Genomic DNA, 26,347 nt, shown 5'->3' on the forward strand with positions numbered 1-26,347 from the left:
CTGCCTTCTGCACCACATTTTTCGGGTGGTATCTGTGTCGAAGACTTTATACAATCTTTTGAAAGCTGTGGGAAGCCGTTGATTTATAATCACTGCAGTGACACTTGCTCATCACTGTTATGGATACTCTATTATATACTAATCTGCATTTATACTTTCTATAAAAAATGATTTTACCATTGCTGTGTAATTGTAAACCTTGCCAAATAGTTATTGCCTACTTTATTACCAGAATTCATTCTTTTAGGGTTTTGGGAAGGTGACTCCCTTTGAGAGAGAATATTTTTCCTTTTGTTATAATAAATATGAAAATAGTTTCTTTTGCGGTTTTCTCTTGGTAATACTAAGTAAGCCTGGAACGTAGGATGTGGATGATTCATGTTTTCCCACAATGTGTTTAGAAGGTGCCTGATTGGGAACACTTCAACATTCCCATAACCAAAATCACATATTTACTCATTTCTGGTCCATCATCTTTACAGGTGGATCTTCGCTTCTTGACCCTGCTGACAGCTGTGGCCACTCAAGGTGCCATTTCCAAGGAAACTCATGTTGACTACTACGTCAAGTCTTACAAGCTGGAGGTCAGCACCAACGGCGAGGACTGGATGATGTTTCGGCATGGAAAAAACCACAAGGTAAGACAATATTACGTATAACCTGTCTGTGTGTGAGAAGCGCTAGGTAAGGGCACATTAGCATGCTTAAGCCATACCCAGGATCAGACAAACCAATGTATGCTGTGCTTTGACTACATGTGGGTTATTTTGATTATACTTTTCACACACAAAGCTGCTTGTTTAATGTCTCTCACACTCTTCCCTTTTTATCAGATCAGGGACCAGGGAGTTAAGCAGACCTTTAGAATATCTAGGGGTTGGAGAGATGTGTTAGCAGTGGATCCTCATAGGGATATTACTAAAGACACTACACACCATGATACTGGTAGACAAAGCATGACATGCTAAAGCAGTTTCTTCCCTGTGGAAACATTTGCTGAGTGGCAGGAGGATCAGACGGCTACGTCTGTTTGCCTGTGTGGATATTTTTCTGAACCAATCAAAACATTATATTTAAAACTGACTGTTTTTTTGGCCATCGCTTTCCTAATATTGAGTCATTTATCGCAACATTTCAGCGCGCTATTGCTCTTCAATGAAATTATATTTAGGGCAGCTGTTTTCAATTGAAACAGAATGAATCTGTTGCTGCGCAGTTTGTCTGTGATCTCTCTGGCAACAAAAAAAGGACTTATTATTACAAAGAACAAGAATAAGGGTTCAGTTCTTCCTGACAGCAGAGTAAATCAGGCCTTGCATTCTTGCACTGCTGTAGACTCCTTGACAGCAAGTCAAGGGGAAAAATGTTTTCCCATCCTAGTGTTTCGTCTCCTACATGGAATTCATTGAGAATTTATGTTCGGCCTCTCTTCACGCTGTGAATACAATCACAAAACCACATGAAGCTCCTGTTCGGGAGTTAGTGAGGCCTAAAACTTGGGAGTGAGAGTTTCCTTCAAGTAATTTCAAGAAGCACTTGGGAGCTGCTGTAAAACAAACCACAAACAAGCAACATAGGTTACTTCAATTTTTAGTCAGGAGAAGCATTATGCACGTTCTAAAGTATCCAGCTAGTGGCAAATGTAATTTATGGGTCCCGTACAAGATTATTTTGTAGTTGAACACTCAGTTTTTACAGTAACTGATGGCCAATGGTCCTGGACAGCTCGGTTCTCCCCTTTCTGTAAATCCACAAAGTAAATCCACAGCTATGCCTAATATCGAGACCTTGGGCGTTTTTTAAAGGACAACCCTGACTACATTAGAGTTTCGCATATTCAGGAACATTTATTGCGAGTAATAAAGTGGCCTCTCCCTTTTATGGAGGTTTTAAGTATTACATGCACTACCATCCCTATAACATTGATAGATAGATTAGGCCAAATAGTAAAATCAATGTACTTACTGGCCTTTAAAGATACTTTTTAAAATTGCATAGAATGTTCCACACGTTAGAAAGTACTCCACAGAGGCACTCCTGTGCCAACCATGCAAATGTATTTATATATACATATGCGCACACACAGTCACACACATAGGCATAATTAAAAGTCATTTTTGAAACAAAAACTCTGCTTTTCTGTTAAGTTATATTATATTCATAGAATGTTTGATTAGTGAGGGATATAGTATCTGTTAAAGCAATCATGCTTGGCAGTGATGTATTGAGACATCTTCCTCCTGCTTCTACCATCTGTGGGGTTTGGAACTAAGCACGCTGTTCTATGAGTTTAATGTATACCCAGGGGATGCTTAACCCTTGTTTTCCTATACGTGGCTGAACACAAACATTCAAGAGAAATGAGATGTGTGTGTGGGTAGGAGAAAGGTCAGGGCACCGTCAAGGTCAAGACAAACCTGTGGTCCACGTGCCATGTTTCCCAGACCCCTCTGGCACTAAAACCATTAGAATGCAGGGAAAGAAAAACATATATATGTAATGAAGCAGCAGCAATCTAAAGTGAGCTGTGCAGGCATTGCGAAGTCGTTCAGAAGGTCGGAAGGATCAAGTATAAGTTTTTTTGGCAGTTCCTAAAATATTAATCATTCCAAACATTCATTATAAATAGCGGCAGTATACAGGCCCTTTGTTTAGATCCTTCCTGGACACGGTTAAGTTAAATGAGTCGTGCCATTGAAATTAACTGAAAACCAGAACTGAAGGTTTGTGAAAATCCAAATACCTTTGATTTATTTTAATCCGAAGACTGTTCAAACAATCTTACTTCTGGTCCATATTCTCGGGAAATGCTCGGGAAGGGAAGTTTAGAGAAAATGATTTTATACAAGTGCAAAAGTTAAAGCGTGGCACCTTTAAATTGCGTATCATTGCTGATCACTGCAGTATTATGATCCAGACTGCCATGCCAAATAGATTTGTCATATCTGCCGCATCTTGACTCCGCGCCACAAAAGGGATAGGCGTTTAAATAAATGTATACAAGTCTATATATGTGTCAGGCCATTAAAGGCTTCTCTGAATTACTCCCTGCAGTCTGATGATGGGTAGGCATGCTGCCAGCGAAAGGGAGAGAAAAAGAGAGCTCAGAGTTTACATTAATATTCTTAGCGTAAGAAGATGGAAAATTATTGAAAATACTACTTTGCAATAGATAAAAAAATAAATGCAATAATCACCTGTGTGCAGCAACTTAGATTTATCTAGCATTCATTTAGATTCAAGATCTGTTAAAGCTGTTAAGAGTCAGGGTCTAGTGTAATGGATTAGCAAGATCCATCCATTACAAGAAGAGGGGCACAGGCCAGAAAAGCCTCAAAATAGGTAAAAAAATCCCTAGAAATGTTAATACAGCCAAATATATGTTTAGACATGCCCTGTAATATGTTTAAATTACACTTTCCTACATACATACCAATCTGCAAGGTAAATGCTTCTGTTTGAGTATTAATTTCCTAAAACCCATAGCCAGAAAACCTCCATATTGTTTAGGCAGACGTACCTCTCATTCTAGATTTCTGTCTGGGGTGGGCGATGACGAACTTGTATGTATAACTTGAATATACCGGTAATAACGATTTGAATAAGCTAAGTTTTTTGTAACACATTTAGCGTCCCGTATTACAGGAACGGTCATTCTGATTGTTGGTATCATTTCTTGGCAGTTTCAGTGTGCTTTGCTAATTGGGATCGGGTTTTTAATAGAGGTGTTCCCGAAACTGTCCTTTCATCATTTTACTTGTATGAACTATAGATGGGGGAAGCAGTGATGCCTAATGCCGAATTCAAAGACCAGAAATAAATTCCCTTCCTGCTGTCAGCACTAATACAGCATACTAAATGCAATACGATAGACAGGGGAACCTACTTTAATGAATTCTCAAGGCTGTGTGTGCAGATAGCAAGAGAGGAGCCGGAGAATGTGAGTACACATTCTGTGTGTATAGTCTGCGAGTTTTTGGAATAAATTCATCACTTTCAATACATTTCATGTTTACAAAGTAGCAGTTGAGTACGGAACCAACATTTTTCATTATTGAGAGCCTACAGCATTTTGGGGGAAAAACAATCACCGGGAAAGTTACTAAAAAGACCTGGTGCTTACAGCGTTGGAGAATGCGAAGGTGCTATATAAATTAATAAATAATAATACAGCAAAATATTGCCGCAGGGGATCTGGTTGAAACCCACCGCTGCTTTGTTATAGTAATTGTAGTTATCTTGAAGTAGATGATGGTACATGTGGCAGAACTACTGCCTCTGCTCTACACCCTTAAAATGTTTGTGTAATAACTAATATATGCAACACTCTCATTTAACTCGGCGACAAACGGTTTGTTCCTCCATTCAGCGGACCCTTAGTTGTTTGGTCGCAGGGTGGGATGTGGACCTGTGTCATCCAGTGGGTTAAAAGAAATTCATTCTGACATCAAAGCAACCTAGCAGCTCACATAAGCGCTTCACACAGCTGGGACTACTGCTTAAACATTCATATTTTTCTAATTCCTTCAGCTGCAATGATGACTTATCTGCAGCTCTCCTACAATCCCCAAATTCCGCACAGATGAAGTCTTAAAATCCTAATCCTGTTAGGCCGCAGACTTCTAAAGCACTTTCTCCATCTATATTTTTATTGGTGGAAGCAAACTAATACTACAAAGGGCCTACAGGTGGAGTACAATTACCGAGGTGGTGGAAAAAAAGCCCAAATGATATAGCAGGCATGTTTGCACCCTTCAGATGTACAGTATTAGGAGTGCCAAAGCATGGTTACAATAAATGGATATGAGATCGGGATTTTTTTTCTTTACTCTTAACTATGATGCAGATTTAGGGGAAAAAAATATTATTATTTTTTAAATTAAGTAAATATGCAGAGCATTTGAACCATAAGTGCACCTACTTAGGGCACTTAAATGTTCTGTCGGCCTCAGCTGTGGATTGGATCTTTCTTCTCATTATAAGTGGTCAGCTCAGTGCACTAAACCTGCGTTTGTAATGGTGCTTAAAATATATATGTATTAAACCCCGCTTAATGAGCGTATTGTAGTATAGGCATTATCAAACACTATCGATTCACTTCAAATGGAACCACCTGCAGCTCTGCCAACTGAGATACATGATTCCTGGAACATCTGGAGGCATAAGACATGCAAGTTTCATGATATAGCGCACTACGCACACAACACCAGAGTCCAGGGACTGTTAGTTGTGTGGTTGCACGCTTAAACAAATAAGCAAACAAACATTATTATTATTATTATTATCTTTTATTTATATAGCGCCAACAGTTTACGCAGCGGTTCATACAATACATATATTCAAGGGGTGTGACAAGACAAGAATTGACAGACTAAGACAAACCGATACATTAGGTGGAGAGAGCCCGGCTCAAACATGAGAGAAGTTCAAGGGCTCTCTCAAATAAACACCACTAATTCTGGATCAATAGTCAAGAAACCCCATCGTCAGTCAATACGCAAAGGATCTGAGCAGGCTATCACAATTTAAACACCTTTTCAGCCAAGTCCTATCTTGATAAAATCATTAAGTTACAAAGTCATTTTTTTTAACCTGTAACAATACAAATTAACAGGATGCTTTCCCACTAAGATAAAGCATTTTTTCACAGACTTTCTAAAGGAAGTCTTTTGACTTAATTTAGTCCTAATTAGTCCTAGGAATTCATATCCCTTTCCTTGCGCTTGATCTGTTACTTTTCCCATCAGGCCAAACAGCTTGCTTTTCATGTCCCACGTCCACTTGGTAAAGAAATTGAATTCTACAGAGTTTAAAGACAGCTTGAACATAAAATTGTCTATCTTGCTGCTTTATCACATCAGAATATTGATGTTATGATATTGAATATTGAAATTCACCTTTTTTAGTTATGTGCCACACGTTGTCCTTTTTTGCTTTGTGAAACACTAAAGATGGTTATCGGATCATTTTGCATATCTATTTTGCAGTAGATTAGCCATAATCCTTTGGATGCACATGTAACCTTTAGCTGCTCTGTGTATTTAGGCCAGCGGAAGGCATCCTCTGATTTTTATCAGATGCTCATCACTCTGGAAGACATAACTTAAATACGGTCAACCAGGTTATGGTCCATATTATTGCTCGGACAGAAATTACTGTATAATAAGGATTTAGATTATTTTTCGATTATTCAGAAATGAGGTTCCCAGTGTCATTTGTGTCACAGTTTATTCCCATTTCACAGTAATAACAAAATGTTAATACCAAAAGTATTTAATCCTGATGATGCACAATGCTTATCCATCTATTCACTGTAATAAGTTATATTTAGTATATAACCAGGAGCATATTTTAAACACTTAACCCCATAAAGTGTGCTGATTGTAACATTTTTGCAAAGCACCAAATTTGCCATTTTATGTTGCACTTGTAGTTTGTCTACTTTTGCACAGTAAGAAGCACAAACACACTTGTTGCCTGCAGGGTTTTCTGGAGTATGTTTAAGATTGATGTGTCCAACAGCCACATTTATATATTGAATGTCCTAAGCACAACAGAAGCAAGAAGACCAGATGGTTTCCATTGACTGACGATGTCTCAGAAGAGTTTAACAGAGAGGAGAGATGTGGATCTGGCCAAAAATGTTAACACCGCTCTTTGTCATCCTTACTCCTGTTTGTTAACTGCTCCCAGGGCAGACATGTTGCAGAAAAGATACAAAATTACACACACCCAAGAAAAATCATATTCAAGCTCTCATTTTTTGTCAGATACTGCAACATCTTATTTGTTTCCCATTTGTAGATATTTCCAGGGAACGATGATGCATCGGAAGTGGTATTGAATAAAATTCCTCAGCCGGTGTTGACTCGCTTTGTCCGGTTCCGTCCTCAGACGTGGCACAGAGGGATAGCCATGCGGGTTGAGCTCTATGGATGCCAGATTACAGGTTGGCTCTTCTAAATGTTATGATGACATTTAAAAAAAAATCTTTTTACTTTTGTAATTATGCTTTATCAAATGTATTCACTAAACCTCTGATAAATGTAACTCAATAATGAAATAATGTAACATTTCTGTCATTATTTCATTTGTTGAATGTTATAGAATTCCTTATCATAACTAGTACTGGGACTGCCAACTGTGCAATAACTTGGTATCTCTGGGTATAATAACTCTTGTCCCTGTGTTATTTTATGGGTCCTATTCATCAAACAGTGTAAATTCTTTCTCGGCACTGAAACAAGGCTGTGTGTTATAAAGTCACAGCCGGCAGGGTACCTCTCATTAAGGAATGATATCCCTTATTGGTAAACCTTTCCATGTGGCCTCCTTAGTTGTCTTCGGGGCATTGAGAGCTCATATCACATGACCAGATTCATAGAAGGCAGAACGGGAAGTTAAATCGCTGATAGAGCGGAATTAAGGCATGGAGCTATTTGGAACTTAGAAATATTCACTTTCTTTTCATCTTCTCCTGTAACAGAAAGTCACATTATTGATAATAACTGTGTGTAGAAATATATACTATGAAAAATGTTGCCTGATGTGTGTGATTTGTTTGTGTTTATACAGATTCCCCCTGCTCAAATATGTTAGGGATGATGTCTGGCCTAATCTCAGACTCCCAGATCACAGCATCTTCAACCAGGGAGTATCTGTGGTCCCCCGGCGTGGCTCGTTTGGTGAGCAGTCGGTCGGGCTGGTACACCCACATTTCACAGTCCCAGGTCGGGAAGGAGTGGTTACAGGTTGACCTGGGCACCATCAAAACTGTAAAGGGTGTTATCATCCAAGGTGCACGGATCGGAGAAAGCCTTGCCACCTCTGAAAACAGGGCTTTTGTACGGAAATTCAAAGTAGCCCACAGTTTGAACGGACACGACTGGGAATTTATACAGGATCCAAAGACAGAGTTGGCCAAGGTATGAGCAGCCATTTTTATTAAAGCCATGTTTTGTGAGATTAGGTATTTAAGACTAGAATCCCATAATAATCCATATAAAACACGTTCCTAAAGGATTTATAATAAAACTATACATTCAATATGTGCAGATCTTACAAAAGAATTTAAAAACATACAAACTCTCATTGCCTTTATTGTTCTTAAACATCTTTTTAAATGAAGGCAATTGTTTTGCATTTTTCACTTCCTGCTGTATTTCCCAGTTGACTTTTTTTTTCATAAAGTTCCCAGGAAGTGCAAGCAAGCAATAATTACTTCCCACATTATACTGACAAATAGTACATGCAATTTCATGTGCTTTGATTCTGCAAGCTGAAGTTAAAATGTTTTGAACTTTCTAGGCGCCGATACCATTATGACCTCATCAGCACATGATTTTAGCTAATAAGATTAATTGTAGATTTGGGTTAATGACATTACGGAGAAGCACGCAGAGTTTAAATCCAGTTTTCTCCCGATTTGGTCCCGATTTGAATTGATTATTCTGTGACAATTAAGACATTGTGCTGTTAATGTTTTGCACGTTTCTCAGATACTGTTCAGCTGATTTACTTTAAACTCCATACGCCCTCCGAGGCCGAGCAAAGAGTTTGAGTTTTGAAACTTGGAGCCTCTAGGTATATCTGTGTTTATGAAAGGATATCCTGGAAACCTTTCCCTTGAGCGGCCACCATATATTACAGATAATCTTTCAGTATTCCACTGTTGTAATTAGAAGCACGTGCCTTTTCTTTCTGTTCTAGCTGTTTGAGGGTAACATGCATTACGACACTCCCGAAGTGAGGCGGTTTGAACCTGTAGCTGCGCAATTTGTCCGAGTTTATCCAGAAAGGTGGTCTCCAGCTGGGATGGGCATGAGAATGGAGATACTAGGCTGCGACAGAACAGGTGAGATTGTAAAACAACCCAGACTTAAAAATCACACTGCCTATATTTAATTATTATATTAAAAAACACAAACTATCAAACACATTTTTTATTGTTTTTATTCAAGTTTATTTTCCTGTTGGTCAGATTACTCTCGGCAAGCATGCTTCTAAATAAACTATAGGGGAGTTTAGAGGGGTATTTAAAATCAGAACAGCGTTTTACCAACGCTGTAAATTATTTTTTTCTGAGAAACCTGTATGTAGCAATGCAATAAGCACTACTTTTGTTCTATTTGAAATCATTTTACAAAAATATGCATACCACCCCCACCATCCCAATATAGGAAGCACGCTTGTTTAAAGGCGTGTTGAAAATGCCCTAGATCACCAGAAGGCAATTTCCTTTCATAGGTCTAAAACAAAGACCTCCTTTTCATTTTGAAACCTCAGCCAGGCCAAGAATATGTTTGAACTCGATGGGATCAGCTCTGAAATGTATAGATGAGATTGTTCGTTTTGATATGGTATACTTGAAGAAGCCTGTTAAAGGATTCACCGGTGAATCCAGGAAAATCTCGGTCTGCTCTCCAGATGTGGCCGATTCTGGGGTTTTACTGAACCACATCTGGGAAACACACCTCTTTCAGCTCCTGATGGAGGAAGTTGAGAGTTGTCGTCCCTTCAGTGAACACCATCAAAACATAGCAAATGTCCTCTAGCATCTTTTAGTTAACTCCAACATATGTTTTGTACCTGTTATGGCGTGTGCAGAATTGTATGTTATGAAATAAGTTGCACATAAATTGCTTTAACTTGACAGTTCTTCACTTAATGCTTCAACGTCTTCTACTTTGCTATGGAGGGTACAGAAGGAATTAACACAAACAAATATTACCTTTCAATGTTTTCTAAAATCATACATTTGTAATTTCACATATCTTTATGGAATGGGCAATTATATTTAGAAGATTTTCTCCATATGAGAAGCTTATGTCTATGTTTCCTTGTTGCTTTAAGGTTCTGTGTATAAAAGGACAGTAAAGGTCAGTTGTCTAAATGACCATATTTTTATGCATGAGCTATGTCTGATAGGCAGCAACACTCCAGATGCTGCAACAAATAAATAAGCAAAATTGAAGGACTTTTTGGGCAGCTGATGCTCCAATTTCATGCCTATGAAAAATTAATTGATTGACGTTAACACCAAATAGTTATTTCCAAATGTCTCAGACATTAAATTGATTCTACGTCCTTGACAAATGGTATGTGCAACGATGTAAGGGGTATCTTTTTAGGCCCAAAAGAAAGGGAACATATCAACTTTAAATATTATATTAAGTTTGGATCAGGTAGTGTCCTTTATTTCTGTTGGATTGCTTTAGGGTTTGCATTTCAGATTTCTGACGGGTTGGACCTACCACATGGAATACTGTGTACAGTACTGGGCACCAGTGTACAAGAAAGATATAGTGGAGCTGGAGAGGGTTCAAAGACGGGCAACCAGAGTAATAAGGGGAATGGGAGGACTACAGTACCCAGAAAGATTATCAGAATTGGGGTTATTTAGTTTGGAAAAAAGACGGCTTAGGGGGGACTTAATAACTATGTATAAATATATAAGGGGACAGTACAGAGATCACTCCCAGGACCTATTTATACCCAGGACTGTATCTATAACAAGGGGACATCCTCTACGGCTGGAGGAAAGAAGGTTTCTACACCAGCACAGACGGGGGTTCTTTACAGTAAGAGCGGTGAGATTATGGAACTCTCTGCCAGAGGAAGTGGTGATGGTAAACTCAATAAAAGAGTTCAAAAGGAGCCTGGACGTGTTTCTTGAAAGCAATAATATTACAAGTTATGGATATTAGATTAATAGGGACAGAACGTTGATCCAGGGATTTATTCTGATTGCCATATTTGGAGTCGGGAAGGAATTTTCCCCCTGGTATGGGGCAATTGGCATCTGCTTCATAAGGGTTTTTTGCCTTCCTCTGGATCAACACAGTAGGGACACAATATGTATATAGGTTGAACTTGATGGACTTTGGTCTTTTTTCAACCTTATGAACTATGTTACTATGTTACTATGTTACTATATATGAAAACTGGGCATGTCCCTGGGTTTCTGAGTTGGTAAGGAGCGCCACCACAAGGCTGTCTTCTATATTAGCAACCATCTGCTTGTGGCATAGGGGCATTGGAAACATAGTTTGTCTACGGTTCTAGAAACACTAGGGCCGGCCCTGGTCCTATAGTAGCCTGTCTAATTCACTCTGATAAATAATACATTTTGAGTGCAGCCTGCTAGACAATGGGAAAAATAAGTTGAGTGAATCTCTGTAACGTTCCTATGTCATTTTTTATATGTAGTAATAGGAATATAAAATTGCACAATAGGTACATATTTTAGTTTTTCCCTGGCTTTTGCAAAGAGTTGCTTACTTTTTGAGCCCACTAACTTTAAGCGATAATGTACTTTTGACATCATTAGCTCTCTGTCAATAGTCAATATCACAAAGACTAAATGAACTTGAAACCTGTTTAAGTATTCAAGTACTTATGAAGAGCATGCAGAGCATAAGCAATGGAATTCTGCATATGGACATATGAGTCCTGATTTCTTAATCCCACTTGTCCTCACCTCATTCTTGCTTTAAAAAAGATCTGAATGCAAATACTCACCCTCCCTTCTCTTATAGATGCCAGTCTTGATCTCCGGACTATTTGAGTGAGGCTGACAGCTGCCAACTCTGAGGTCCTTCCTTTTCCGTTAGTTTGAGAAACAAGAGTACTTGCTGGCCGCGGTTAATAGCTGCCCAGCATTACACCGAGGTGCGGATGACTAAAGGTTGAAGGTATCGGATGGCTGAGGTCACTAAGGGAAGAAGCAGTCTGGTCATGGTTTTTAACTCCCCGGTGACATGCCATCTGATGCTGAAACAGAGTATAAATTCCACAATGCTTTGGTTAGGAAAACACACATGACTCATCCCCAAATGACCTGGCCCATGCTTAACCCATTTTAACCCTGGAGGGGTTTGTAACACAATGTGGCCTGTTAGAACTTTTTGAGGGAATCTGTTATAAAACATATGGTTTTGCACTTTGTGATTCTTATATACACCACGGTGTCATTTAGTCCAGAATGCTTGTAAATATCCCTGGCAAAATAGGTATTTGGTTGAATTTAAACCTCTAGATATACCTTAATATAGGCGATCCATTGACAACATGATTTGGTGAAATAATGAAATTACAAGCACCAGTGGTTTCAACAAAGTGTAATATAATATTACATGGAAATTTAATAAGGGCGTGAGACTAAAATTTCAGACTCACTTGCAGAATACAGGGAATATAACAGTCAAAGCATAGAATTCTGCGAATACTTTACTGTATATATTATCCTTTATATTACATATTTTAGACTTAGTTAATCATAGCGTATCTGTCATCATGTCCCATTTGTGCTACTATGAAAAAGGCAAAAATCTGATTCTCTACTAGACAGCAGTTTAAAGTCGTATAGTGGTAACATTTTTGATTTAACATATGTGCCAGCTTATGTATAGTTACCGGTATGTCCTTTTCCATAGCTGTAGTTTTCTGAAAACAAAAACTGACATTGGTGTTTCTGGTGAAGCATTAGGGCTGAAATGGATTATTCAGATTGCAGCGAAATGTAAAAACACAGGAGCACCGAAGGGACTTTTATTCCCGGAGTCCAACTTCTCTCTGATGTATTGCGTTGTTTTTTTGCCGTGCCACGCATCTGGCATGAATCTTTTTTGAAGTTCTGAGCGTCTGCTTTCAATTATTGCGCTGCTGGACGGCTCGATCTGAGTTGCCTTTTGCTGGTCTGTGCTCCAGAGGGGGCATTCTCCTCCATTCACTTTCTATTTTGCACACCACAGCATCTGATCATTTCTTTTCCATTATCTCAAGCAAACGTTCCATGCTGCCATTGCCATCATGAGAAATGCGGCTCTGGCTGCCCCAAAAATGCATCAGGTGCTTTTCAAGCTGAGTGTTGGGAATATAGTACGGGAAGCAGCTTGCGGCCTAGAAATATGCTCCTAAGAACAAGTCATGCAATGGAAAATGATGGCAAATGTGGGCACTTTTACGCAAAACAAAAAATAGTTAATTTACAGAAAAAATGATTTCATACATAAATACGAAATACATCCAGTAGTTTGGGGACAACATGTCATTAATGGTCATAAATCTACATTTATATACATATATACACATTTAATAAATATATAATAGTGTTCAGTAGCTTATCATGAAGCTATATTTTAACTTTGTAACTTATATTTTAACTCACATGTTGTTTATAGAAACAAAGAAATCATAGGAACCGAGTAGCTCTTGAAAAAAATTATTGCAGGCTCCCAAGAAGCCGGCTCCCAATTTTTGTGTTTGGCTACATAGATTTGTGAAGCTCTCAACAGACAACCAAGACACAAAGGGCACACGCTATTGCCTGATCTAGGTGGCCTTGTGTGACAGTACTAGCTATTATATGTATATGTGCGTTGAGTCTGGCGGGGCTCTGTTACTGACTGCTACGTGTCCTGCTTTTCTATCAGCAAAATACCATAATTACCTATAATAGGAGCATTAGGAGGATGTAAGGAAGTTATTAGGAGTGCCTATTAAATGGGAGCCAGACTCAACTGAAGGAAATAACGTTTGCCTGATAAAACATATCAGAAGAAAAGGAATGTATCAACATATTAGTATTTTAGGAGCCTGTTTATTATATTTCAAAGCGTATCAAAGACCTTAGAATTCTTTAAAGGGAAAATACATCCTAACAAAATAAGCAGGTTTTATACTTGTTTATTGTATTGGATATCTTTCATTTTGCCATCTTATATTTTTCAGGCAGCTGTTAGCAAACCTTCTCAAACCCATTTTTTCACAACACACAGAAACCTAGTAGATGTTGGGAATGAAGGAAGAATAGACCTTACTTTCATTTAAAAAGTGGAAACCTTTACATTAAACATAGCTGCAAATATATTCATCCTAAACAATCCTTTTAAACAGCGTACACTACACGTTGCCTCAAAAGCAGTAGACTAGTCAGTGGGGCTAAATGCAAGCCCCTCTCTGGACTACTTGCCCCCTGCCATGTATAGTAGAAATGGTGGAGATGCCTACAGCTTCTCTGCCAAGCAGGGCTTATGATGTAAATCCAGCCCTGATTGATAATAATTTCATTTTTTTAACCGTGCTCTTTTTAGTAGTAAATCCACCTACTTGTGATTCTCTACAGTACTGTTAGAGTAGTAGTTTGTGCGCTGTGTTAGCAGATCTGAAATGGCTTGTTACTGTCGTTGTCTTTCCAACGCTAGGGTTATGACAGTCTTCTGCCTGCCCATTAGAAAGTTTTCTTTAACTTTCCCTGTCACAACAAACCACCACTTGTAATCTGTGGGACGGCGTATCACTGAAGCTAAAGTCTGATTAGTGACTTGCAATTAGCAATGAGGAAATGTAGTGAAATGGTGCTTCAGTAAGATTAGAGTGTAAGCTTGCGAGCAGGACCCTCTCTAGTAATGTGCCGGTTGAGTCTGTTAACTCTATTTTTGTCATACCCCTTGATTATTTGTATTTTAAGAAAGTTGCATATGTTTTGGCACTATATAAATAAAAGATAATAATACATTTGACATAAAAAGCTGCATATTGCTATAGAGAAAGTTAAAATAAACAGTCAAGCGTGGTGTATAGAATGGTGAATGGTATTAACATACAGGACACATACAGGGCCATAGTTACCCAGTAACACAAAGACATTGCTTTCTATAGGAAAAGAGTTGTATTTTTATCCCTGAGTTTCATGAGAGAGCGAAACATCCCAAACATTTCCAAGAAACTATTATTTATGTCAAATTTTTACTCTTTCATAATTTTGCTGTTAACTCTTAACTGAAACCCGACATAAAAGCAGGCCCTGATAGGTTGTTGCCATAGAAACTGGAAAAAAAATGTAATTCTGCCTTCAGAGGAAAGAATAAAATGACAGATCTACCAGGGTTTATTTTGTTTACGTAATACAGAATGCACTTAATTTTTTTTAATAAGTATGGAACAGCACCTCTATATTGTTGACGATCCTTAGAACACATGGAAAGGAAACTCCTGATTCTCACTACTTGAACAACAATGTCCTAAGTTATATCAGACGTATTTTCTTGATGTTAGTTTTGCTTCACTATAGCATATTTATGTGTAAGTAATAGTTTATTTAATCACAGGGATAATTCAATAGGAGGTTTTCAAAGTAAAGTATGTTTTTCTTCTAAAACTTGGAAGCACTCAAAGATCGGTCCCAACATTGTATGAGTTAAACTTAGAAGACCTCTAGCAGAAATGTTCCTGCTTGGAAAAAAACCATAAATTTTAGATAGAAAATAAGCAACCTGGCACTAAAATGTGAGCCATCTGCTAATCCCAGCTAAGATATAAATACTTTGCCTTTTATAGTATTGCCGTGTTCTTTGTAATTCATTGCTAACAACAGACCTGCTTAACTGGAACAAAGACTCTTACTATAGCTGGTTGAAAACAAAGATTTTTTGGCCAAAGAAGACCATGGATCAAAGCATCCAGTCTTTCTGTTAACTACCCAAGTTATCTTCACGTCATAGATTCCTTGCTGAATTTCCATGATTAAGTCAGTTTCCCTGCTTGTGGCGTACTGGTATTAACAATGAAAACCCTCTGTTTTTCATATAACAACAAAAAGAAAATGAATTATAATTTTTTTTGGCCAGCAGCAATGTGTAAAGGAACCACTCACTTACACGATTATTTCCTAACAGGTTCTTATGTTGGAAGGGAATGTGCGGTACACATTTCTGTCTCTGTTCTAATCTGGATAATTACAAATGAACTCTGAATTGAAATTAAAATGTTTGCTTATTTCATATTGTAACAATAGCAGCTTTCAAATACTCTTATCTGTGTGGTGTAAGAGAAGACATTTACTTAGGATAAGATGCTTAGATGCCTGCTTTAAGTGAAGTAGAGAAGCAAACGTGTGAACAACAGGAGTTGTCATGTAGATACTGTGACGGAAGCCTCCATCACTGGGGCCACTGGAGAAGCCTGACTGCCAGCCTCCTCCCTATTGACTATGGGCCCTGGGTTTGTAAAGACTTCTGTGGCTACCCCCAGCAGTATCATCTCATCATTGGCTGAGGGGATTATCTCCAGCAGACAGCCAGGATCTGCCACCAGGGAGTGACCACCATTCTTTGATGTTTAATGTTGTATAAATCAGTCTCCCCCCACCTATTGTATTGTTAATCCCGTTACTGCCCCTGTTGTCTCTGGGAGGCAGATTAAGGGGGCGGTTTGTGTCCCAATATCTTGTTTTATGTTAATGTGTGTTTTGCTGGATATATCCAGCTCTGTGTGTCTAAAATAAATCAGTCTTCGTTTGGTTTTACCCTACACTGAGTCTCGGCTAGTGACTGGGGAACCGGGGAAAGTGTGTTGTCCCAGGCTAAGGGAGCACAAGACAGCGGAGGCAGTCGGTCAGACTAGCCAGCTCCGTGACATTGGTGGCAAGCGGCGGGATTTCTTCTTAGTCTGAGGGACACTTACTTTCTACCGGGATTGACCGACAGGACGGCAGACTTCGGTCGCCTTGGCAAGGACATGGATGTGGTATCCGAATTCCAGGGACTGCTGCGGGTCATCCTCTCCTGCTACACCACTGCTTTGCCTACAGAACAATACCAGAACCTGAGGCAAGTGGTTCGACGGTCAGTATGGCAGAGGGCTGTTATACGCCGGGGTCAGTGTCTTCCAAGCTCCGAACAAAAGATTAGAGACCAGCGGGAACTACGGATGTCTTTCCTGGGACAGCAACCCCAGGAGCAATGGGTATCCGAATTGGACAAGCTGGTCCAACAGGAGGTAGAGCTGGAAGATCACTATAGGGCTCTGCAGTGGTATACAGAGCAAGCATATTGGGGAACTGCGAAAGATTGTTCTCCAGAGGGCTATGACTTCGGTGGCCTGGGATTATTATGGGATAGTCTTCAGGAGGATCCGGACTTCGGCAGCACAGCGGAGTGGCGGATTTCAGGGAGTGGGACCTCCCAGATGCACTAGGACTTAAAGGTGATTTAGACTTTTTAATTACGCAGGAGTGGGAACTGGAGAAGGCGTATAAAAAACTGTTTGACCGCGTTCAACAGAATGCCCCGGTGTCCAGGGATTGTGTGGATTTTGTGGATGTTATTGAGTGGTCACCTGAGGATGTTGACCCAGGCGGGGTGGATGGGACTGCGGTCTCCACCCCTGAGTCACAGGGATACTGGGCAGCTAATCCAGATCCGATACTGGAGCTGTGCGACTGTGCTCCACAACCAGATCCAGAGATTGTGGATCTAACTGATTTTACATCTGAGGATGTTAACCCAAGAGGGGTGGATAACACTGCGGTCTCCACACCGGGGGCCTCAGAATGCTGGGCAGTCTGCCCAGATCTCTTAGTCCCAGCTGAAGAGCTGGCAACAGGGCAGAGCGCTGCTGGCTACTGCCCCACACCTGCAATGACTACAGGGATACAGGGAGATGTGGCAGCCGGCCCTTCTCCCCAGCGGCAGCTCACATGTCCGGGAGCGGAGGAACTTGTTTTTCCTCCCCAGCGGCAGTGGGAGGAACCGAGAGATGTGACAGCCGGTCCATCTTCCCAGCGGCAGCTCACATGTCCGGGAGCAGAGGAACCGGCCCTCCCTCCCCAGCGGCAGGCCGACCCACAAGATTCCCTAACCCCAGCTGAAGTGCTGGCAACCAGGCAGAGCATCGCTGGCCTCTGCCCAGCACCTACCAAAGCTGCAGGAGTTCAGGGAGATACAGCGGCCGACCCGCCCCCCCAGCAGCAGAACCTAACTCCAGGACCGGATCAACCGGAACTCCCTCCTCAACGGCAACAGGAGCACCAGGGAGGGGATGCAGGAGGCATCCCTCCCCAGCGGTACCCGGGAGATGGCGCAGCCGGCCCATCTCCCCAGCAGCAGCAGGAGCATCAATTTTGGGAGGGAATTAATGGGCCAAATAAACTGACTGACTACGGAGTCAACCCGTTTGGGGTCTCATCCTATGTCAGTCCAATTCGAAGGGGGGAGAATTGTGACGGAAGCCTCCATCACTGGGGCCACTGGAGAAGCCTGACTGCCAGCCTCCTCCCTATTGACTATGGGCCCTGGGTTTGTAAAGACTTCTGTGGCTACCCCCAGCAGTATCATCTCATCATTGGCTGAGGGGATTATCTCCAGCAGACAGCCAGGATCTGCCACCAGGGAGTGACCACCATTCTTTGATGTTTAATGTTGTATAAATCAGTCTCCCCCCACCTATTGTATTGTTAATCCCGTTACTGCCCCTGTTGTCTCTGGGAGGCAGATTAAGGGGGCGGTTTGTGTCCCAATATCTTGTTTTATGTTAATGTGTGTTTTGCTGGATATATCCAGCTCTGTGTGTCTAAAATAAATCAGTCTTCGTTTGGTTTTACCCTACACTGAGTCTCGGCTAGTGACTGGGGAACCGGGGAAAGTGTGTTGTCCCAGGCTAAGGGAGCACAAGACAGCGGAGGCAGTCGGTCGGACTAGCCAGCTCCGTGACAGATACCATGTTGAAGACTTATCTTGAAGCTTACAACATGTCTAGGTAGTGTCCAAAAGCTGGCTGTGTGTCACGAACCGAGGACACAGGTTGATAAGGAGCCCAGGTGCAGGGGATACGAGGGGCTCTGTCTGTACCCCACGATGATTTATGGTCTGGGGTTGTTACAGACAGGCGCAGGAATAAACCACAGACAACAGATCTGGATCAAGAGTTGTATTGAATGAGGTGGTACAACAATATATATAAAGAGTCACGCGACTTGGCAGGAAGCCCACTTGCGGGGCACACGGCAGATAAGCCCACTTGCGGGGCACACGGCAGATAAGTCCTCTTGCGGGGCACACGGCAGATAAGCCCACTTGCGGGGCACACGGCAGATAAGCCCACTTGCGGGGCACACGGCAGATAAGCCCACTTGCGGGGCACACGGCAGATAAGCCCACTTGCGGGGCACACGGCAGATAAGCCCACTTGCGGGGCACATGACTTGAAGCCCTCTTCCGGGGCACACGGCAGGTTGCCCACTTGCAGGGCACTCAACCAGGGTCGTCCGCTAGTGGGCAGTCATCCTGGGAGTCGCGATGCAGGGCACTCCTCTTGGGAGTCCACTTAGTGGGGCGCAGGCCGCAACTCAGGAACACGGCAGGTACTGGAACAAGGCAGGTACTGGAACAAGGCAGGTACTGGAACAAGGCAGGTACTGGAACAAGGCAGGTACTGGAACAAGGCAGGTACTGGAACAAGGCAGGTACTGGAACAGGTAGTCCTTGAACAAGGCAGGTACAGGAACAAGGCAGGTACAGGAACAAGGCAGGAACCAAACAGGTAGTCCTCCAACTTCAATGTCAAGGCCCAGACTGCAGGGCTGGGCAGGTTTATCAAGGCTGACTTGATCAGGTAAGCCACTGCAGCTGGACCTGATAATCAGTCTGAGATGTCCTGATTGGCTAGGGCGGCCACTAGTGGTCGGCAAATGAAAATGGAAAAACAAAGTTTGAACAAGTCCAGCTAGCGCATGGTGAAACGTGACACTGTGCCTATTGCTATATATCAGGGACCCAAAGATTAGAATCCCAATGACCGTTGGCAGCCTTCTTAATAATGTTCTAATAATTTGGGGGGCTACCAAAAAATACTGTTGTTAAACATGAATAGAACAGCAGACCAGTGTATAACACCTGTCACTTTTTGCAGAAACCAAACCTACTTCAGAGACGATAGAACCCACTATGAAGACTGAAGAGACAACGACACAAAGTACAGCTGAAGAGGAAACCTCAGACTGCGGGGAGTCTTGTGCAGAAAATGAAGGTAACCATGTATATTTTTGTTTGTGCTTTTATTGTACTTTCTAAAGCCTGACCAAGGTATAGGGAGGAATTCAGCATCTTTAGTAAGCTTTCACTTATATTTGTGAACGTTACAATATTTACATTATTTTATACTTGATGGCCTTTAATGTAAATTTTGTAACTTTTCTCATTAATGTCTTTTCTTTTGAATTGAGAGAATTATTTGAATGCACTTCAATCAGTAATGCTATCCTGGTCTCACAAATAACATGCAATTTCTAAAGGCTGCTAGTTTGGGAATTGTTATTAATGCCAACCCTTTTCTAAATAAACCTCCATGAGGTCAGCCTCTTCATCACCCCTGTTACCACATAACTACTTTTGTATGATCGGAATTAGATGTGTGTTTGGCGTGTTCTCAAGACTCTCCTAGTTATTTTGTTGTCTCTGTTTTGTTGGTGGGATTAGACAGGTTTCCTTCTACCAAGACTAATATCAGGTTTGAGATACGTGAGCTCACTAAAAGCATCCCATAAGACGTGTATTTCATCTCCTGTTCAGTTCAGTTCAATTTACGAAAGAGAAAAAGTAGCTTGTTGTAAAATAACAAAAAGCACAATATCTCATCTTGTGTTTTTCTGTCTTAAAGATTTTCAATTCCCCTCTGGGTTTAACTGCAATTTCGACGACTCTGAGGATGTTTGCAGCTGGATGCATGATACTAATGCTGATTTTACATGGTCCTTCCACCCCAATAATCCTTGGATGGGACATCCTAGTTCCAACCCTGGTAAGTTATCAATGTCTTGCCTTAATTGAGATATATATATATATATATATATATATATATATATATATATAATTAAATATTGATCACCGATTGAATTCTGTTCTTGGTATGAAGATTTTTCTTAGAAAGTGCTACTGAGAATGTCATTGATTAATAAATTAAGTACATTGCTGGAGAATCTTTACATTGATCAAGTCATAAAATAAAATACTAATACTTTTTTTTCCTTTTTATAAAATATTCTGTGTATAGAAACTGTTGTGATGTGCTTGTTTTGGTGTCTTAACCTAACAGCTAGGAAGGTTTTTTTTAGCATACTGTTTTACTTTTACAATAATGTCATACAGCCCTGCCAGTTTTTTGTTTTTTTTCTAGGGGGGGTAATATATGTAACAATGACAACAATATAGCGACCAAAATTGAAAAACAAAAAAGAATAATATCTGTAATATCAATGCATAGTTTTTTGGCACTTGTTGGGCTAACAAGCTCAAAAATAGCACATAATGATATAGCGATTTTCAGTATGTTTCAGTTTCCCACAGTGCTTCCTCATTTACAGGAGCATGATGTATAAAAATCCTGAAAATCTCATGTATTAACTGTGAGGACACAACTGAAGGCTGAATTAGTGAAAGGTCTAGTTCCCTCCCAACATGACCTATTTTAATTAGAGACTTCCAGATCAGAGCAGGTTTTGAATTTCTTCTTCCAGCTGTTAGGAATGCAACCGACCCCTCTGCAGAATATAAATATGTCAGCTCTGCCATGAGCTAGCTCAGTGACATTTGCCATGTTAAAAAAAGGCAAATGTTTTTATAACATCCTTAATACTAATTTATAGCACCCTCTCCCAACGATTGGCCAAGCATTACCGTCAGTAGAACAACTTATGTGCAATACTCTTCAAATTCTTAGCTTAAGGCTGTGGTTTCCAGACTGTGATCAACTGAACAAATCAAGGTAGTAATACAAACAGCAGCGTGAAAATCTATGGTAGAATTAGATTGTAAGCTTTATGAGGCAGGGACCTCCTTTCCTAATGCCATCTTACCTATTGTATCCTGATCATAATATCTGATATGATTGAAATAGGCAACATAACAGAACATTACTCTTTACTTTGGGCTGTATCACGTTTTAGCTACTTTTACATTTAAGCAATTATTTCAGCTATTATGAAATCTAACTAGTATGTTATTTTTACCTTTAATTAGTCTTATTTTTTCTACATCTAAGTTTTGGCAGATGGTCATTTATTATCTTAGAGTTCCTTTTAAATATATATTGTGTTATATAGTTACAGATATCTCTGTGTGTATATACAATGTTCCATCTCCATGGTTGTATTATGCATTGAAATATATAAATCAGATAAACATTTTACTAATTATAGATCAGACTGGAAAATGAACTTGTGCATCATCACAAAGAGTTAATGTTTAAAACCCTACAGCAAAATAAATTATACTTAACCAATAGTCCCAGTAGAAATCATTGCCTGCCCCTCTCCATCAGACTAATAATGTTTAATTAATATAATGAGCCTTCTGCATAGAGGAAAAGACCTATTTTTATAACCTATGCTGGATTTTGCTTTTCATTTCCTTCCCCCCGAGAAATTATAATTGCCAGTCATTTTCGTAACCTCCTGTGTACCTTTGTCAGAGAATACTTTAGTGAAATCTGCCATCTGGGGATACTTGGTTCTTATGCCAGTCCCATGTTATGGTTAATGCATTGAGTTGCCATAGACTATACAGGACATGCACGTGGTGGATTACATGACTTTAGCCTTTTGCTGTAATTGTACTTTGCCCTTTGTTAAGGTCTTGGTTTAGTATTATTCTAATCGATGAACTGTGTTATTGCGTGTGTTGTTCTAATTTTGGTTTAGTTGACATTTTGGATGTGGGGGCTCGCAGGATTTCTGCCTCTTCGTAGAAGCTGTTCTCATTTATGAAAACTGTGCCTTTTCATGTGTAGAGTGTGGTCACGTTTGATGCTGGAGGACAGGCAGGAGATCTGATTGTCTGCCACAAAGCAATGGAATACATAGCAATTTGTAGCTGGGTAACTTGGGAAATAAGTATACATTTTACTAGGGCTGCAACAACTAATCGATAAAATCGATAATAATCGATAATGAAAATCGTTGCCAACGAATTTCATTATCGATTAGTTGAATCGATTTTTATCGATTATAAAATGAGGGTTTTTTCAGAGCAAACGCTCTGAAAAATACCCCTCATTATATAAACCGTTTCAGTGACTCACACCAGCAGCTCCTACTTACCAGTCCCTCCCTGTAATCACTGTGACAACTGGCCCCGCCCCCTTCCTTCTCCCAGAAGGCCAGAACCACATGGCTGTGACACTCATCTAACTGTAAGTATAAAATTAATATTTGGGCTGCTGAAAGTTAGGGGAGGTGGGGGTTAATTTAGGGGCAGTTATGGTTAATGGGGTGTTTAGGGTTAATTTAGGGGAAGTTATGGTTAATGGGGTGTTTAGGGGCAGCTATGGTTAATGGGGTGTTTAGGGGCAGCTATGGTTAATGGGGTGTTTAGGGTTAATTTAGGGGCAGTTATGGTTAATGGGGTGTTTAGGGGCAGCTATGGTTAATGGGGTGTTTAGGGGCAGCTATGGTTAATGGGGTGTTTAGGGTTAATTTAGGGGCAGTTATGGTTAATGGGGTGTTTAGGGGCAGCTATGGTTAATGGGGTGTTTAGGGGCAGCTATGGTTAATGGGGTGTTTAGGGTTAATTTGAGGCAGTTGTGGTTAATAGGGTGTTTAGGGTTAATTTAGGGGCTGTTGTGGTTGATGGGGGTCTTTAGGGTTAATTTAGGGGATGCTGTGGTTAATGGGGTGTTTAGGGTTAATTTAGAGTAGTTGTGTTTGATGGGGTATTTAGAGTTAATTTAGGGGTAGTTATGGTTAATGGGGTGTTTAGTGTTAATTTAATGATGAGGACTGAGGGTTAATTTAATAAAGTTAACTTAAGGCGCAGTTAGAGGTAAAGGGGGGCAAACTAAGGGGAATCTAAATCCTGGGGGCAGTGAAGATTAACCCAGTACTTATTTATAAAAGTATGGTGTCAGTGTGATGCGAACAGGTCTGTGACTCTGAGGGGACTATGAGATATCTGGGGGTATAAGGCATATCTGGGGAGGATGGAGAGACATATCTGGGGGTATAAGGCATATGTGGGGAGGGCAGCGTGGCATGTCTGGGAGGCAGTGTGGCATGTCTGGGGAGGATGGAGTGGTGTATCAGGGGGTATAAGGCGTATCAGGCACAGTGGAATATGTGAGAGGCAGCGTGGAGTGGCATATGTGGGAGGCAGCGTGGCATATGTGGGAGGCAGCGTGGAGTGGTATATGTGGGAGGCAGCGTGGAGTGGCACATGTGGGAGGCAGCGTGGAGTGGTATATGTGGGAGGCAGCGTGGAGTGGTATATGTGGGAGGCAGCGTGGAGTGGCATATGTGGGAGGCAGCGTGGAGTGGCATATGTGGGAGGCAGCGTGGAGTGGCATATGTGGGAGGCAGCGTGGAGTGGCATATGTGGGAGGCAGCGTGGAGTGGTATATGTGGGAGGCAGCGTGGAGTGGTATATGTGGGAGGCAGCGTGGAGTGGCATATGTGGGAGACAGCGTGGAGTGGCATATGTGGGAGGCAGCGTGGAGTGGCATATGTGGGAGGCAGCGTGGAGTGGCATATGTGGGAGGCAGAGTGGAGTGGTATATGTGGGAGGCAGCGTGGCATGTCTGGGAGGCAGCGTGGCAAGCCTGTGCTCAAATGTGCATAAATTGGGGGGGCTGGTTGGGAAATAAAGACAAGAAATGCATTTTATCAGTTTTTTTTTTTATTCTGCGTTTGTATTTAACATCATTTGTTTATTAAATTATTTTAAATAAATGAAAAATGTAAATTCATTTTTTTTATCCGATTAATCGATTAATCGAAAAAATAATCGGCCAACTAATCGATTATGAAAATAATCGTTAGTTGCAGCCCTACATTTTACCAACCCCCGTGTACCTCAAAATGCTTCAATATACCCTCAAACCTCTATTCGTATTTATAAGACGAGACGTTCTTGTACACCACCTCTGCATCTCTTGGTAAGGTGGCTGTATGTTCAACTCAAACTGGGAAAAAAGTCTGCCCTATCCTGCCCTAAATAAATGCACCTTGCGGAAAAGTTAAATAATATTCTCTAATAGTAAAGGCTTTTGCCCATTGTTTATTCTCTTTCCAATTATGTATTTTTTCCGTTGGCTAAAAATTCTTTGGAAACTGTATTACTCACTTTTTAAAGACAGGCTCGAGAGAGATGCCATGGGTTCAGGGTGGTCTTACTCTTTGATGAAAGACAACAGGAGTTCAAGACAAAAAGAAACAGCTGTGATTATTTTAAAAGTTTGTGAATTAGTGGAGGTTTTTTGGGTATTCTTCAAGCCAGATCGTACGAAAAAAGAAATATTGTGACCTTTAAAGGACATACATTATGTGTTTCAAGTACATGAAACAATATTTCTCTTGCAGTAGTATTATAAGAATTTGTTGACTTGGGGAGCAGTGATCAACAATATAGTTTTTCTCTCCACTGTGCAACTTGAAAAGTTTTTTTCTTTTCAAATCAGACTTAATTTTTTAGAAATTGTTGTTTTTTTTTGTCTGCCAAATATGCGTGACCTCAAAACCGTGTTCAAACTCCAGGGGTTGCATCTTTACAGACAGCTAAGGGTCACAACCTTAAACGGTACCAGATGGAGAGCAATATATTGCAAGCTCAGTGGTGTAAGATACTGTATCTGAATGAATACCTTTTTTTTTTTTTTTTTTTTTTACATTTTATTCTTTTTTTAGGTTACAGCAAAAATTATCTAAGACTGCCCAGTGGTGGGAGAATTGAAGGTCAACATGCACGTTTACTGAGCCCCAAAATATACCTGCCCAGAAGTGTTCACTGCATGGTGTTTCAGTATAGGGCATCGGGAACTAGCGGTGGAACTCTGCAGATTCTAAGGAAATCCAGCCAAGAAAATAAGTTGCTGTGGAAGATCAAAGAAGAGCAAGCAAGCGACTGGCGAGAAGGCAGAATCATCTTACACGGCTATGAAGGAGATTACCAGGTAAAATGGGAATCGGGTATAACTGCAGTAGGTAACAGTTACCTGGCCTTTACAATGGGACAGATTCTAGAGTCCTAAAATAACTGTCTTTATCATTCCTTCCTGTATTCACTTGCTAACACAGGTTGATGCATGGCGGTGCCCCTTATCTACATGGCACCCCTGGTTTGCCTACATGTTAGTGATGGCCCTGATGCATTGTATCTAAACTGAAGAATATGGTAGTTTTTCACAACTTTTTGCAATATCCTACTCAAATGCTGCTACTGAGCTATATTTCAGGATTTTAACACTTTCCGCTGCACCGGCTTCTGCAATTTTCAAAAATCTCAGATAAAATAGATCACATTCAGTGGGTATTTAAAGCAGGGCTTTCATATTTTCTTTTGCGCAGGGTAGATTCCCAAGGTTTTTAAACTTGCATTTTCCCCAGACCAGAAAACGGTGGTTATTAAATGGTTAATAATCTTGGTTCCTTGCAGCATATGTTTTATTACTGTAATCTGTGGTTTTTAACTTGGCTTGATGATGTCTGTTTTTATCACCGGTGCAGCTGTGTACATGATATCTTCCCATACTTTGGTTTCAAATACGTGCTTTTCCCAATACTTGTGACAATTCATTGTATTAT

The 26,347-nt window shown here is 40.6% G+C and overlaps 1 protein-coding gene across 1 annotated transcript in view; it reads left to right on the forward strand.

Annotated features, from left to right (window-relative positions):
* LOC149287585 (neuropilin-2-like) overlaps positions 1-26,347 on the forward strand; it is a 56,436-nt gene that overhangs the window by 19,937 nt on the left and 10,152 nt on the right. The window contains exons 8-14 of the mRNA XM_089492771.1: positions 483-638; positions 6,805-6,949; positions 7,576-7,925; positions 8,710-8,854; positions 19,690-19,806; positions 20,437-20,577; positions 25,451-25,716. Of these exons, the coding sequence (XP_089348897.1) occupies positions 483-638; positions 6,805-6,949; positions 7,576-7,925; positions 8,710-8,854; positions 19,690-19,806; positions 20,437-20,577; positions 25,451-25,716 (1,320 nt within the window). The remainder of the gene's footprint in view (positions 1-482; positions 639-6,804; positions 6,950-7,575; positions 7,926-8,709; positions 8,855-19,689; positions 19,807-20,436; positions 20,578-25,450; positions 25,717-26,347) is intronic.

The sequence above is a fragment of the Sceloporus occidentalis genome, unplaced genomic scaffold (assembly GCF_023333645.1).
Source record: "Sceloporus occidentalis isolate IW3139 unplaced genomic scaffold, rSceOcc1.0.p SCAF_59, whole genome shotgun sequence".
In the NCBI taxonomy this organism is placed as follows: domain Eukaryota; kingdom Metazoa; phylum Chordata; class Lepidosauria; order Squamata; family Phrynosomatidae; genus Sceloporus; species Sceloporus occidentalis.